Source organism: Triturus cristatus, chromosome 2_1, assembly GCF_964204655.1.
Source record: "Triturus cristatus chromosome 2_1, aTriCri1.1, whole genome shotgun sequence".
In the NCBI taxonomy this organism is placed as follows: Eukaryota; Metazoa; Chordata; class Amphibia; order Caudata; family Salamandridae; genus Triturus; species Triturus cristatus.
The window spans coordinates 327,036,758-327,053,252 of NC_140581.1; the positions used below are offsets into that span (position 1 = coordinate 327,036,758).

At 39.5% G+C, this 16,495-nt stretch overlaps 1 protein-coding gene across 2 annotated transcripts in view; it reads right to left on the bottom strand.

Annotated features, from left to right (window-relative positions):
* Positions 1 to 354: 354 nt before the first annotated feature.
* The window catches only part of HCN1 (hyperpolarization activated cyclic nucleotide gated potassium channel 1), an 893,359-nt gene continuing 877,218 nt past the window's right edge, over positions 355 to 16,495 (bottom strand). Inside the window, exon 8 of one of the 2 annotated variants that reach the window (XM_085631226.1) lies at positions 355 to 3,843. In XM_085631226.1, coding sequence (XP_085487352.1) covers positions 3,023 to 3,843 — 821 coding nt within the window. In that variant the 3' untranslated portion in view covers positions 355 to 3,022. The remainder of the gene's footprint in view (positions 3,844 to 16,495) is intronic. The other variant, XM_085631227.1, reaches the window with a different exon arrangement.

Consider the following 16,495-nt stretch of genomic DNA (forward strand, 5'->3'; position numbering starts at 1 on the left):
GACGTTCCTGGGGATACACTGAAGATCATTCTTCACCAGCTGCACTCCACAATCTCTGGTTTTACCCCATCTGTAACAGAATTGTGGCCTGCTGGGAAACAATAGGAGTGACGTTATCCTTAAAATGAACACAGTAAAATACTTTGAAATGCAGTGAATGAAATATAGCTCAATAAATAAGAAAATATACATGTTCTCTGTCTCTTGAAACGATAAAAGATTAATGAAGCATGCTAGTTATCAGACACCAAGAAGGCAAAATTCCTGTTTCAGGAAAGAAGGTAAGTGATTATAAACATGTTTTATGCCACATTAAATAAAATAGTCTAGATCAGGGCTGCATTTTCTGTTCAATTTATTATTAATCATTTGTATATATTATGGCTTTGAGTAAAGACAAAATCTAACTTCTTACTGATCATACAGTTGCTGTAAGGATCAGTGCACATATTGTTCCTCACAGCAGCGTTAAGATCCACCTTTTTCATATTACATGTTTCCTGTACAGATGTGAAATTCCATATGTATGTACTTACTTATGTACAGAGAAAATAAGTCAGTTCTTCAACTAACAATGGACCTTTATATTACAGGAATGTGAATCATTATTTTGAACATAAGTATATATATACATTCATACATATATATAGGCATATAATTTGTATACCCTGTACCATTTTTATGGTTTTTTCAACATTTTAACAGACAATGATACAAACCCTAGATTTGCTCCACTTTAAAAATTAATTAGAAATTCGTGTTATGGTTCCACTGAAAGACCAAGAAATGTGCAAGTCAATCATAATCATTAGTCAGAAAACTGAAAATTAAAAAAAGAAAGTTTAGAAAAATATTTCAATTTTAATCTCACTCAGACTAATGAATGTAAATCATAGACAGTTCAAAGGGTCAAAACATCATACGCATAATGGTTTCAAAAGGAGAAGATGACATGGTTTCTACTTTTAAATGGTCTTGCAGCATAGCCATAACTCTTAACCTTTTGTTTTATAGCTCATGATTAACCTTTTGTTTTATAGCTCATGATTAATATTTTTCCAGACCACTCAATAACATATCAGCAACATGTTAATGGCATAATTGGACTGACTTTTTTGGTGGTTGGGACGAGTTGAGAGGCATTATAAATACTATTTTTGATATTGGATTTCAGTAAAAGGCATATAGCAGCCTGGGATCTGGAACACCCAGCTGTAGAACATGTACTCTGTGTACTTTACACTTTTTTGTTGGGTTGCTCTTTTAGTTTTCGATAACCTACCTATTTTATAGCAGCAGCACTTAAAAAAAACAAGGATTCTCTTGTGTTCTATGTCAATAACTAGGGTTTGTTTTTCAGGAAATAAATATAAGCTTGGTATACAGTACATAATGCTGTTTATCGATATTACTTTCCTTATGACTTTTTTGATTTTTAATACATATTTACTGCGACAAGTTAGGCACAAATGATTACTAGGTAACTTCCATTGAGAAGAAGTTACTTGACTACAGTAGTTCACAAGAACACATAAAGATCTGAACAAATGAAAGAGGTGTTTACAAAACAGAATGCTTTCATCCTGCTTTCTTTTGTCAATTTCTCCTTACGGTAAAGACACTTAATACACCTCATATCTATGGGCTATGTTTGACACTACATGCCTTAGGATATACTGATCCATTTAGTAACATTATACAGAGAGCAAATCGTGCATTTCCAGACAGATTTGATGCTTTAGTATTTCTTTAAATGAACACCACAGTCAGCTACAAATCTACAGTGGAGACACAGAAAGCACTTGAAAGCTCAAATCAAGTTATGGTTTCACAAATAACATTTCAAATTCAAAATCTCTTTTGCTACGAAAACCAGAGATTCAAAATCGACAGTATGGCATTTGTTTTTAGGGATGTATGAGTTTTGTGTATTTTTTTGACATTTCTAAAATCTAAAGCACCCTGTGGTGCCCCGCATCAAAATGACTGACCCTACATTTCTTTAAAAGAATGAGCATGCAGGGAAAATGTGCATGTACTGCTAATGGCAAGGAAGAACCATAACGATATCAGTGAAATGCAAACACATTCCATGATCAAGCTTACCATTTTGCATTTTAACACTGCGTGTAAAAAAATAACATTGTAAGTATCTAAGATGATGCAATTACACTTGTTCTGCGTTTAAACCGAACCACTAAACTTTAATGTGAACAGACAAAAAAACTATATTTCAAAACAAAAGCTTTGCAATGATACACCACACAGACACTATCTTTGTTCGGGTCTAGAAAGTTATTTACAATTGACATAGTCTTGTTAATAGTCTTTCGCATATTGAACATGCACGACGAGTCCACAAAGAGTCAATAAAACAATAGGAATGACAACAGGATGTGATGTTTGACGAACCATTGCGATTTTGTAAGGTGTCCTATGTATGTGAGTTGTATTCTTCTGACATACCTGCTTCCAAGAACCAAGTGTTTTAATGTCAATAATTTCAACATATGGCATGGAGTGAAAGTTTCAGAACAATGCACCATATTTGTGCAGGAATATGGTGGCATAACACATTGAATGGTTATGTCCTTGGTGCAGCTTCTCACTTAGAGATTCCATAGAGTGACTTGTTTTCAAATTGTAACATTCTTGAACCTTCAACCACACTCTTCTAAAACCTACTATGTGAAGAGTTGCGTTTTTACTGCTTGTTTGTTAGTGAAGTTGAGTTTTGTACTCAAAACAGAGAGAAACAGAAAGAAAATGCACAGGAAAGTGTAGATTTCTTTTGCCATAAAAAGAAAGGAAGACTTTATTTATATAACAATTAAATCTAAAGAGTTTTTTTCAAACTTCTCTTTTTGGATCCTCTTTCTTTACATTCTTTGTGTAAGATTGAGCCATCTAAAATATTTCTCCATAATATACTTTAGGGCTTCATTGGGTAATAGATTAAAAATAGTTTCTGGGGATGGTCTCAGTTTATAACAGTGTCTAGATTTTACAGTGTTAATAAGGATCATAAATTTGAAGAGTATCGTGGTTTGTCTGATTCTTGGTCTGCATTTAAGACTGTAGTTGAATCCCTGTTTGAAGATGGAGCTGGTGGCGGTGGCGGAGGTGGTGGTGGTGCCCCTCGAACAGGGGGCAGTGCACCTGATGACATCTGCCGGAATAGTGACACCCTTTGTGGAACAGTACCTCTGCTCCCAGACTGAATGCCTGAACTTTGCACACCAGAGATGGGATGTGGAAGGGAGGCTAAAGACTCTCCTACTGTTGGATGAGGTCTAGAAATCAAAGTAGAGATCTCATGAGGCAATGAAGGTTGTGAGGCAGAAAGGGGCCTCACTTCTCTTGTCAGGTTTGTGTTGTGAAGAGCCTGCGTACTCTTGTGTGCTTCATTTTTGTGTGATGACCCCACAGACTGCTGCTGGTGCTGCATCAGTGACAACTGTGAAGCTGTTGGGGAGCCATATTGAAAAGTTCGCCCTGCTAGTGGGCTTTGTACTGGTGGGCTGCAAACTGCAGTTGTATAGGAGGATGGTGAGAGAATGGTTGCTTGTTGAGGTGTCTGCAGGCTTGGAGTAGGAGAATTTAGGTTTCCATGAGACCGGCTGGTGGCAGTATACACAGGTGGGGAGCGTGTCCTGCTTCTTAATGATGAAGTGGTAGTAGAATTGAGAGCCGGCATTTGCTGGTAGCTAGCTGAGGCAATGGCTTCCACCATCTCCCTGTCTTGTTTCACTATCTGCTTCAGAATCTCGCTCTCCTGATTGTTGAAGACTCCCGTGTTGAGATCCTTTTGAAACCTTTGCAGAAGAATCGAGTTCTTCTTCCCTGTCAAAGAAAATGTAACAATTTAGCAATCAATATACTGGTGATCAACTACTGTTGTATTGTATGGTAGTTCACTAACCAATAACAACAAAGCGTTATTCATAAAGTCACGAGACAACAGCCTTTAACTCTGAGTGGTGTCACAGACTAGATACTATTAGTGTTTTAGCAAAAATAAAAAATAAAAAACACCTCTAATCTGTATGTTGGAAAATTGGATTTTCAGGCATTGTTTTAATTTTATAATCAGGTATAGAAAGGGAAATGTATAAATATCACACATAATCTAGCAGCTTCCATTTTGAGACTTTTTTATTCATTGCAATTCATAGAAAGTGGACAGTAACTCATTCAATAATACCCAACTAAGCTACGTTTTGTATGTTTGAACATAACGCTTGAACACTAGGAAATGGTTCCCTGATGAACGTATCTATCTTTCTTTCAGTATGTCACTAGTCATGCCTGACAGTTCTCAAGAGCAACACCACACCACATCAGCATGACCTCAAGAGTAAATTGATCAATAACACCACTGAACTAAGACGTTTTGTGAATATTTACTTTATGAGTATTCATTGCTGAAATCATGACTGACAAGCAATTCAACCCTTGTGAACTATCAACGCATAGCCATTGTGTATTTTATTTCTATATGTAACTGTTGGACTTAAAGTAACTTTATAGTCAAAAGTTAATCAAATAAAATCAAACCATATTCAATAGGAAAAACACTTAGTTAATATGAAGTTACATTTTCAATGTAAAATGTCGAGAAATATCAAACTTGTGTCAAGTAAACATTTTTAAGTGCCTCTCAAAAGAAGGAATCCTTGTTTAAGATAAAATTGCAATGTTAACCTCTTAATAAACTTTGCTCATGATCTCATATATAACAAGTACCATTATAAATTACATAATACAAGATTAATGATGCATGCAATACATTTGCAGGAGGTTTCTTTAGATAGGCTACTGTTAACAATGATAACCTTGAGCGGTACTGGGAATAAATAGCAGGTTAAATGCCCATAGATTTGATTCTCACTGTAGGACATTGGGAACTGTACAGGATTGACTCAACTCCACATTCAGCCACAGCATATTCAAAACAGATCTTTCTGCCTCTATAATCGTGGCCTATTGCATGGTATAGATGTCATAAATTATTTTTCGAACAGGACAAAAAAGAGACCAGAGACCAATGGCTAATGCCTATAATGCTCCCCTAAGACGTCTATTTTCAGTCACCAATACTGTATATAGGCTCAGTAACTGAGCAGAAATTACAGCAAGGTATTGAAGGCAAGTAACATTAAAAAGGATTAGGAAATGTGACAAATGCTATGTGTCTATGCTTTTTATCAAACTGTGGAACTTAAGAGATTGGCTAATTGCTAATTGTGTCCATCGCTAAAACTATACCATTCTAATACAGTGCATTGTAGCAGCTCAAAGGTTGCAGTTGATTAATTACTACTTCCAGATGTTTTTCTTGCCTGGTTAACCTTTAGCAAGCTACCATAGTATAACAAACATTGAAAATGCAATAGATCTCGCATTTGCTTGAGTTACAACTATTGGCATTGTAAATGACAATGTATTTTACCTATGTGTTATGGAGTGTATGAATGTTGTGTGTAGTGGAATTATGTGGATTTGAATTGTTAGTTGTGGAAGTGTGTGGTGTGGATTTTTGTTATGGAATTATGTGGCATGGTGTGCAGTGGAATTATGTGGATAGTAATTATGTGGTATTAAGTATACGAGGAATTATGTAGAATGGGATTGTTTATTATGGAGTGTAATTATGTGGTATGCAGTGACAATTATTAGAATTTTGTAGCATGATGTGGAATTTTGTGGTGTGGGTTGGATGCACTGGGTTGTGTAATTCTGTTGATGGGGTGTGTGGTTTGGTGTTGAATTGTGTGGTGTGGATTGGAAATGTTTGGAATTGAATTGTGTGGTATGGAAGAATGTGGATAGCTTTGGCTTTTTGGTGGGAAAAAACAAATAGGTAGGCAGCATCAGAAGAGCTAGCCATTAAGAAAGGCAGTGTAGCATATGGGAGATGTGCTGTAACACACATGCACACAATTCCAACCCCCGGTATGCGGTCTGTTATGCAGTAAAGTCATCACCTGCAGTATATGCCACCTGGCCAAATTCTTACACTGTGCAGGATGTATCAATGCTGCACAATGCAGATTCCATTTATAAACATTTGCAAAAATAATGGCAGTACTGTAAACAACTGCCATCGCATAGATGGGGACATGCAAGGGACATTAGAGCACGACTGCCTTTACAAAATGCCTCTATTGCGAAAACAGCTGCCTTGAAGAAATGTGACCACAATACCTACCAAAAAGGGCACATTGTTAAGTGGACATACAGGGGAGCATGCAGTGATTCATGAAATTTCTGTATGTTCTCCCATGTCGACAATAGACAACAGTAAAATGTGTCAAGCTTCCACTTTGAAAATGCTTAGTGTCTGAGAAGAGCACTTGATAAATGTTAAAAGATGTTAAAACACTTTGTACATTTCCTTGCACTTTCTTCCATTCAGTGTTGTTTCTAGCCCCCACCAGTCTAATTTCACAATATCATGGGCTTCAGATCCTCAACCTGTATACAGATGTAGCCTACAGTGAATCTCGCATGGACAAACTAGAACATAAACTAGGAAACCTTGCAAATTTCATGAATTGTAAAATTAGGGAACATCACAAAATTTCACAGACCTACAGATAACACTGAAGAGGTTCTGCCATGTGGGAGAAAGTGCACAGGTGCAAGAAGCATCTCATTGGTGATCCCAGAGGAGTGTCAGGGGAGTGGCAAAGCGCTTATATGTACAGTGACATATGTAGCCATCCATGTCATTTTTTTAAATAAGGGGAACATTCAGGCCTTTTCCTAAAGGTAGACCTGCATCATTGTGCAGTAGAAGGAAATCCAATCTCTCGAAGTAATCACTGGTGCTTTCAAAATCCTCGGCCCTTTGTAGCACATCCTCTCTCCAGGATGGGTGAGGACGATTTAGGCTAACACGCTGAGGGCCCACACTTGCCAAGTAAGTCTATGAGCGATTGTTGTGTTGTTTCATTTTCCGCTGCTGCTAAACTCTATTGCAGTGCAATCACTGTTAAAAAATGCCCCTCTTGAAGAGTAACATTTACTCTGAACGTCTCCCCATCAGTCTCGGTAGATTAAACTTGCTTAATGTGTATGTTTTAATGATATTAAGTACCCTTTTACTTAGATAAAGATATACCTATCCCCTTATATCTGTTTCAAAGAAAACAAATTAAAAAAAACAATGCTGGAACATAAAGCACGGACTCCCTGAAACGGGCTTTTAACACAGAGTGGGAGGGAGAATCCAAACTAAACAAGCAGTGACTGGAAGAAAGCAAAATGTGAAAAAAAGAGTTCTGCCAACTAACACATAAAGAATGCTAGTACATGGAAACTGAAATTGGCCGGTGCTCCTCACCCTTAAACGGAAGCGAGGTATCGGCTGCAGGATCCAGTTAGGAGGCAGCAAAGAAGAGCTACGCTGCAGTGAGCCTATGGTAAGCAGCAGGCAGGAATAGAGTAGTAGTATCGGTACCAGCAGGTCTTGCAGACAATGCATGCACGCTGCCTAGGCTTGACCTAAAAAATTATATCCTTCCTGTTTTCATGTGTTGTTAGACTTGCCCTCTTCAATCAACAATAAACATGGCTAGGCACAAGAGTGTAGAATCAATTATTGAGCTTAGCTATTCTTAACATTAAAGGTATTTTCATAAGTCAAAATGTTAAATATTTAATTAACGGACATTTGAACTGTCCTTTAACTTCAACCACTAACTGCAAACATTTCAAAATATTACTTAGTTCCATTTACTCCAAATCTTTCAATAGCTTCTGGGGGTAGGAAAGTCAGGGGAGACAGAGGCATTGGCTAATATGTGACATTCCTAGAGATATAACTCCGGAGATATAGCATAGCTGACTCATCGTTTTTCCAGAACTGTTTCAACTGGGGTTAATTCTTACTGTCGCCAACAATATTGAGAGCTATGCAAACTAAGAGGCAGCTCTCTTGTCTCAGTCATAGCTGTGTAACCCAATTCAATATCTTAATAATTATCCAGAGATGTGTAACCAAACAGATATTTCAGGTAGTACCCTAGGCATATTTGTCCTTTTAAACATCTTATGAGACTTAAGTATTTTTTCTTTACTCAAGAGAAATCTCACGTAATTCTTGGTTGTTGCATTTCATCTATTTTGCATGACTTTATAGCTCTTGTTACTTTTTTTGCATACCTTTTACTCGCAGGAAACTGGTTAGAACAGAAAGTGGCTCATAGGAAACTGATGCTCATTGCAAGTGTTTTTCTGCTCTAACCAGTGTCCCACGTATTGCTTAATTTGAGCCGATGGCTGCTGGTGTGGCCCAGCTGCACTCATTCTTACAGTCCAGCACTTATTTTCTTTCATCAAGACATTGCCCAAGAACAAGAGAGTAAACAACACACAGAAAAAGAAAGAGAGTAAGATAAAAGGACAATCGATGTCTAGAAGTGGACTAAAGGGGTCTGAGGTGCATTCAAGAAAGTGCAGCCTTGGTATTCGGCATGCTGACGTTCAGCAGTGCCGGCCAAGGGCTTCTGGGCAGAGCCTGGGGCAACCGGCACTCATTCTTTTGCAAATTAAGCATTGCTCTCACTGATAGTTAGTGTGATTATTGTATCTGAGATATACCATTGGATAGTACTTTTTAACAGGGCTAATTTTTCTTAAAAGATGACCATTTCCTGAGAGGAAAAATCATAATTTCATCCTCCCCTAGTATGTGCAATCTGGACAATACCTCTGCCTTCTTCATATTTTTATGTCTCTAGTACAAGGGGAACCCTGAATTCAATAGGGACCTGGAATAATTAATGATATCAAGAGAACAGTGGTCCCTATGCTAACAATAATGCTTAACCAATAGCAAAATTATCAAATCAAAACAATATTTTAATCATAAAAAATATAGCGCATACAATATGTACAAAAAAGAATAATAGTGAAGTCGGGTGTGGTGGGGTGAGAAAACCGGCATGGCGCTCAGGCATCTTTGTAAGTTATGCAATGTTATGCAATGTCTGTATCACAATTTACATAGTATATATACAGCCCATTTCTTAAAAAATGTTATTATGTGAGCTGGTCTGTATTATTTATCGTGGGTGTTTCCATACTTATAAATGTAGGATCACCATCAGGACAGCTGCTGGAAGCCTAGTGCTTTGTAAAATAACAGCGTCCAACAAGGTATCGATCAAAATTCATATACAACATTTTGAGATAGGTAATCATTGTTCTCAATACACAATACATATGGCAACATGTAACAACTTTACAAGGCATGTAACCAAAGAACTATTCAGGAAAATGAGCCATGCATCTTTATATGCGACAGAGTGAGTCTATTAAATAAACAACAAATGAAAGTAGATGTGCTCAAAGTGTAGGGTGAACACACGGTGCTAGTGCTGCAAACTACAAACTGGTAGCCTGAAACTGTGATCAAGAAGTAAATGGAACAGCAGCAGACAATATACACAGTGCTTTAAAGAACATAGTTTCAGTAATAAAGTCCACAATATACACTTCTTTTTTCTCTTATGCTCTATGTTGTGTGAGTTCTTAAGGATATCTTTTTAGTCATAAGTGTCGATAGAATTTTGATTGTAAAGCAAATCACAGGATCACCATTGAGACAAGAACAAATCGTCAGAGCAATGTAGTAGTCCTATGTCATTATAACATAAGGGTTAATGAGTATGCAAGACCAAGTTATATCTAGCCTGTGGTCACATGGTAAAAAGGTAGAAACATTAGACTTAAACAGAGGTACCTAATATCTAAAGGAAGACAGATAAAGGAATGAGTTGGTAAGGAAAACACAATTGTGGAGAACATGCTTGTGCAGCATCACATGATGTGAAAAACACAAGATAGCCTACAAGGTGGTTTATGGGCTAAATCTACTCTTGTAGGGACATAACAATCTATCAAGTGCCTGCACTTGATTCATGAAAGAAATACAAGAAGGGATCATTCAGAACAGACATCAAGTTTTAAGTTAGAAGGAATCTTGGAGGGTGGCAAGAATTGAATTGGGGCATACTGTATACAGCAAAGATGGTCCCATGATTGGAAAGAAATTCCAAAAGCATGACGGAACTAATCCTGTCTAGGTGGGAAAGATCTGAAGTGACAAGCAGTACACAAAATGTTTTATGGGGCAAAGAAGGAAAGTCCCAGGGAAACCCCGGAAAAACGGAAAAACAGAAGCAGTGAATGGTGTGAATTTATGTCACTCATAGGATAGAAGCCCATCCATATGGCCCTTATTGCTGTTTCGATGTCAGTCGAGGAGGAAATATGGTGGCAGGTCAGTACACTGCTGTGGTTGTTGCTCACGCTCCCTCTCCTGATGTGACAAGCATAGATAGGATGACACTCTCCCTACCCACTTTGTCTTTCTTTTTCTAGCCTTAGGATCCATCAGAATGGCAATAATAATGCTAATATAAAAGTATATTAAGGAGAAAGATCAAAACTCTGGAGGCCCGTGCAGTGGTGGCCATATGCAAAGATAGGGCAACGGTTCACACCTGCAGGGGGCTAGAGGGCTAGAGCGCCTGAGGCAGCAAGGGCAGGACAAACAAAATGGTCCCAGGATAAGGCCCTCCTCGGAAGAGAGGAGTGGAAGGGGTGCAAAAAGATCCAAACTAAGAAGAAATGGTGTTAAACACCAGTGGCCAATGGGGGCACCCGGCAGCAGACTGTAAAAAAAAGGCTGTGGGTACAGCCACAAGCGGGATAAAGAGAAGAATAAATAGCACAATTAAAGGCACGGCCAGGGAGCCGAAGGGAGGTGAAGTTGGCTATGGTACCCATAAATATTCACAGGCTCAGAAAACTAGCCAACGAGTATGATTAAAAAGAGGATGCAAGGATATTGAGCGAAGAATTGACACAAGGTTTCAGACTCCCCTTCAAAGGGGTCATAACTTACAAAAAGCCAAAGAACCTTCAATCGGAAGGTGAGCACCCAGAGAAAGAAAGAAAATCAAGAAGGAGAAGAAGCTGGGGAGAGTGCAGGGCCTCTTAGGGAACAGCATCCCACAAGACATGGTCATCTCACCACTTGGCATAGTGCCCAAAAAAGAGCCAGGTTAATTCAGACTAATCCACCACTTCTCATTCCTAAAAGGGGGTCAGGGAATGATGGAATCAACCCCGAAGACTGTTCGGTGGGGTAGGCCTCCATGGAGGATGTGATAGAGATTGTGTGCACAATGGGGTGCGGGGCCTGATGGCAAAGGTAGACATTGAGTCTGCACTCAGGCTACTCCCAGTACACCCAGAAGGCTACCATCTCATGGGCTTTTAGGTTGGAGGGGTCACGTATTTTAAAAAAGTGTTATCCATGGGATGCTCAATATCTTTTGCCTATCTTGAGCATTTCAGAATCTTCCTGGAGTGGACACTACACAAGAGGCCCCCAAATGGAGGGAAACTACACTATCTGGATTATTTCCTGTGTGTACGTAAGCCTGTGGGGGTCAGAGTATGAGGAATTAATGGGAGCTTTTAAACACCTAGTGGCAGCGTTTGGTGTCCCCCTGGCAGGAGACAAGACAGTGGGACCAGCTACAAAGCGGGTATTCTTAAGCATTGAGTTGGACTCAACGGCAGTCACGTCCTGTATGCTGGTGGATAACATGCATGATATTAAAAAAGACATCAAAACATGGGTAGAAAAGGAGAAGGCCATGGTAACTCATTGGTAAACGGAACTTCGCCGCATGAGTTATCCCAACAGGGAGGGTGTTTGCCAGGACACTCATGGAATTGACAAGGGGGTGCAGAAAAATCACCATCGCACAAGGCTAGGGCTAGGGCCAGAGGTAAAAAATCACCTACAAATTTGGCTAAAATTCCTGGAAGATTTTAATTGGATCCGCATCTGGAGAGAGGACTGGGTGTCAGACAGGCAGTTAGAACTGTGCTTAGAATCATCATGCAGCCTTGGTTTCGGGTCTATGCTTAAGAGCAATTGGTGCACACATAAATGGCCCCAGGAGTGAGCAAGGACAGGCTTCACCAGAAACATTGCACTCTTGGAATTGTTCTCCATAATGGTGTTGCTAACAATATGGCAAGAGCAGCTAGAGGACATGAAGATCACGTTATGGTAAGACAACCAAGCAGTTGTACACTCCATTATCAAGGGGGCAGCAAGGTCATGCAAGTATTAAAATTACTCCAGTACTTGGTAAAAATGCAACTAGCAAGCAACCTAGACGTAAAAGCATGGCATGTCCCTCGGGGGAATGATGGTCAAGCAGATCCACTCTCTTGCTTCCAGGTGGGCAAATTCAGAACGTTGGCACCAGAAACAGAGCAGCAGATGATAGCATTGCCAAACAGCTTGTGGTCATTAATCAATGTGACCTGCATTAAATGTAAATGTCAAGGTACTTATAGAGCGCACTGTCACCAGACGGCCACCTTGCGGTGTCGCCTTTGCGGTTTCCTGGCGCTGATACTCATACCGCTGTGGAACCCCTCCTGCTTTCCCTGTGAAGTGTCCACTCCTGGGCACCCCCAGGGTGAAGCCAGGCATCCTTAGCGCTGTTGGGGCCGGTGTGGAGGCTAAGCAAGCTATTGCCCAGAGTTGCAGCGTGGGGCCCATGATTAGAATAGGCACCGAGGCGAGAATAGACAGGTCCGAGGAAATTGAGCCCGAGCCCCGCCGAGGCGGGAATCGAACCCTGGTCCCTGGCCAGAACTCTGCTTCAGGGTCTGCCGCTCTAACCATTGAGCCACACTCCTCCACCATTAGTCCAAATGCTATGCAGTATATGCTGAAACAGTCCAAAATGTGACAGGGCTAGTGACGTTCGACAATCACAAAGCACAAGGCAGGGCAACTGAGAGGTTTATACAATGTGCGTTCAACCAAAAGAAGTCAAAAATCATGGGCACAAACCCACATAATTGCAGTGGCACATTTTTGCAAAAAACTATCCACATACTTTGATGTGTTCTCCAGCAAGCTGTCACATGATGACACTATGGGTCACCCTGGTGGTTTACAAGTTGAGAAAAAAGAACTACTTAGGTTTATCACTAGATATAACAGTCAAGCCTGGGAGGTCAGAAAGAGTCTTAAAAAGTTTTGGGAGGTGCTTCGAAATGATGATGATCTGAGAGAAGATGTGGAGGAATATCCATCTCTTACATTCAGAAAACCCCTATCACTGCGAGATAGTTTGAGCAGGAATATGTTGCCAGGCAAGGATAAACGCAATGATATCAAGGGGTTTTTCACTTGTAATCAATGTAAGCCTTGCAGGTTCAGTACTAGTTGCAAATCAATCAAACTCTGCAATGAGAAGGCCCCCTTTATGATAAAAAAACATGTCAACTGCAACACTGAATATGCAGTTTATGCATTAAGGTGCCCTTGTAATAGATTTTATATAGGGAACACCATTCACAAAGGGAAAAAGAGAGTGTTAGAACACCTTAGGGCGATAAAGAAAAATGACAAAACGTATCCTGGCTGTCGCCCAACACTTTAGTGAGCACCACAATCAAAATGCTAATCTTCTAAAATTCTGTGTCCTTGACTGTGTTCCATCAAGGTTAAGGGGTGGGGGGGGACAGAACCATGGAACTTAGGAGATTAGAATCTACTATGATTATTAAGTACAACACCTGAGGGGCTTAACCTTGATGAAGAAATGTCCGTACATCTCTGATGTTTTCTTGTGTATGAACTTTGATTATTTTATCTCCTGCATTGTCTTTTAAGAATTTGTGTTCAATTTAATTTATGGTTAGTGCACTTGATTATTGGTTTTAATATCATCATCTTTGTTTTTTACAGATGACGAGTGGGAATGATGAGAAGCATGAATTTGAATTTTCTTACACGTGTTGATTTGCTAAAAATGATTTTTGGGCTCACTGAAGAATGACCCCTTTATGATTTATTGTGACAAGGTATCATTATGTTTGTTTTTAGATGGCATAGACAACAATGGCTCATATTGAATGCTGAGTTTGTCTTTCAGATGTTTTGTTTTTCTTTGATTAATTGATCCATTGCTGGTCTAGCCCACTAGGGCCTTAATGATAGTCAAACAAGTGTGTAGGCTGTACAAGTTTGTAAATTGTACATTATCAGCCCACTGGGGCAGTACGAATTAATGTATTAAGAAGCAGAGCCACGGAGCCGGACTAATATAAAGCCGAACTTATTTGCAAAATGTGAGCGCGAGTATTGCGCGATGTGGCCTTAAACTCTGTTACAATTAACTGCGAGGCTTTAAGACGTTGTATTTTACTTTATCAACATGTTTTTGTTTGATTAATTACGTTTGCTTTCATCTATGCCACTACAACTTTATTAGATAGGATGATGAACAACAGTATGTATTCTATGTTGATTGCACGTAACTAGCACTGGTGCTTTAAAAGAAACTGACAATGCACTTTTTCTTGCCCCTGATAAAGGAGTGAAGGAAACTCCGAAACGCGTCAGACCTAGTCGTTGTCAAAAAAAACACACTTTGGAAATTGTGGCCACGGCTCCTTTGTTGGTTTCTGCTGTAACTGACGAGCAACGCATTGGATTTTTTGTGGATATATATATATGTATCTATATAAATCTATATATATATATACACATCTATATATGTGTATATATATATATATATATATATATATATATATATATATATTCACTGAAAAAACCATAGGTTTCACACATGTTATAGTTAGCTGGACATTTTACTGATAAAAAACCAATGAAATTCCCCCGTTATAGTTACTGTAGGCAACTATAACTCACGCGACCGCAATCCTCTGCTGATGCTAATACTGTATTTAGACACTTATTTGCCCATGTCTTCTTCCATTAAATTTTAGCTATACATATATTACAAATATTCTTTTTTCATAAAGACACATATGTCATCAGCAGAGGATTACGGTCGCGTGAGTTATAATTGCCTACAGTAACTATAACGGGGGAATTTCATTGGTTTTTTATCAGTAAAATGTCCAGCTAACTATAACATGTGTGAAACCTATGGTTTTTTCAGTGAATTAGCAAGGTTTTTTAAATGCTAATTCCTAACTATAACGTGTGTGAAACCTATGGTTTTTTCAGTGAATTTGTACGGTTTTTTAAATGCTAATTTATTTATGTATTATTTTTTATATATTTATTTTACAATAAACTACGTATTAAAAATTATTATTATTTTTTTTTTTGGTTTTCACCCTGCGAATTATTATTTTTTTTTAGCAAAAAAAAAAATTTTTTTTTTGTGTGTTTTTCAGGGTGCGCGCACTGTGCGCGCACCCCGCGATTTTTAAAAAAAAAAATTTTTTTTTTTGCCTTCGGGGTCCTTCAGGGACCCCCTGACAAAGGCTAGGGCGTCAGGAACTCTCTACCCTGCCCCCTTTTCACGTTCGCCACCTTCCTTTTTCACTCTCGCACTGAAAACAAACAAAATGGCGGCCGACACTTCCTGATTTCGACCGATTCGAACGTTGACTAACATGTAACCACCAATCAGAATTACGCTCGCGCACGTTAGGGTGCTCGCACGGTGCTCGCACGGTGCGCGCACCCTGCGCGCATATATATATATATATGCTTTTAAATGCTATTTTCTCCGGAAATACTGAACAGATTTACACCAGACCTACAAAAGGCACTTCCTTGACCTAGGGACTACCTCTCTGCCAAATTTTGAGTAATTCTGTTCAGCCGTTCGGGCTGTAGCTCGTTCTAAAGGTCCTATGGAAAAATGCATGGGAAAAACGCGTTTTGGGACCCCCCTTTTATCTCAGCCCCCGCTTGACGGATCCCCCCGAGACTTTCAGGGTAGGAGCGGAGCGTAGCGCCCCACCTATTTTGAGAAATTCGCGAGGATTCGTCGACCGGCGCCAAAGTTATTCAAAATAGAATGTTGAGGTTTTCCTATGGAAACGTGGTCCTAACTATAACTACCTACTGGCGACCGCCAGTAGGTAATATATAAATATATATATATTGTCCCCAATAAAGATGTCACATCAGGGGGGGTTTGTAGCACAAACACCTGTGGCAGTGGCAGTGCAAGCGGAATCCCTAGCCTCCAATCTGCAAGTTTGTCCAAACGTGTTTCAAGCCGTAGCCCTTGTTCACTGGCTTTCAAATAGTAGACAGAGGCAGCATTACGTTTACAAGACACCTTTATTGAATTACTCAGTCCCGCTCCAGTGGGTGTCAGCAGGCATGGCATTATGGATCTTGCAGTCCGTGTGCCTGCTGAAACTGAAAGTTCCATCTAAACCCCAGTGGGTGTTGCTTCCTCCATTATCAAATCTGTAAATGTAATGCTGCCTCTGTCTACTATTTGCAAGCCAGTGAACAAGGGCTACGACTTGAAGCGCGTTTGGACAAACTTACAATTTGGAGGCTGGGGATTTCGGTTGTGCTACCACTGCCACAGGTGTTGTGTATATATCAAAATATATATATCATGTGTCTTATAGAGTGCACAGCTACTCAGTGAGTGTCCTGCCG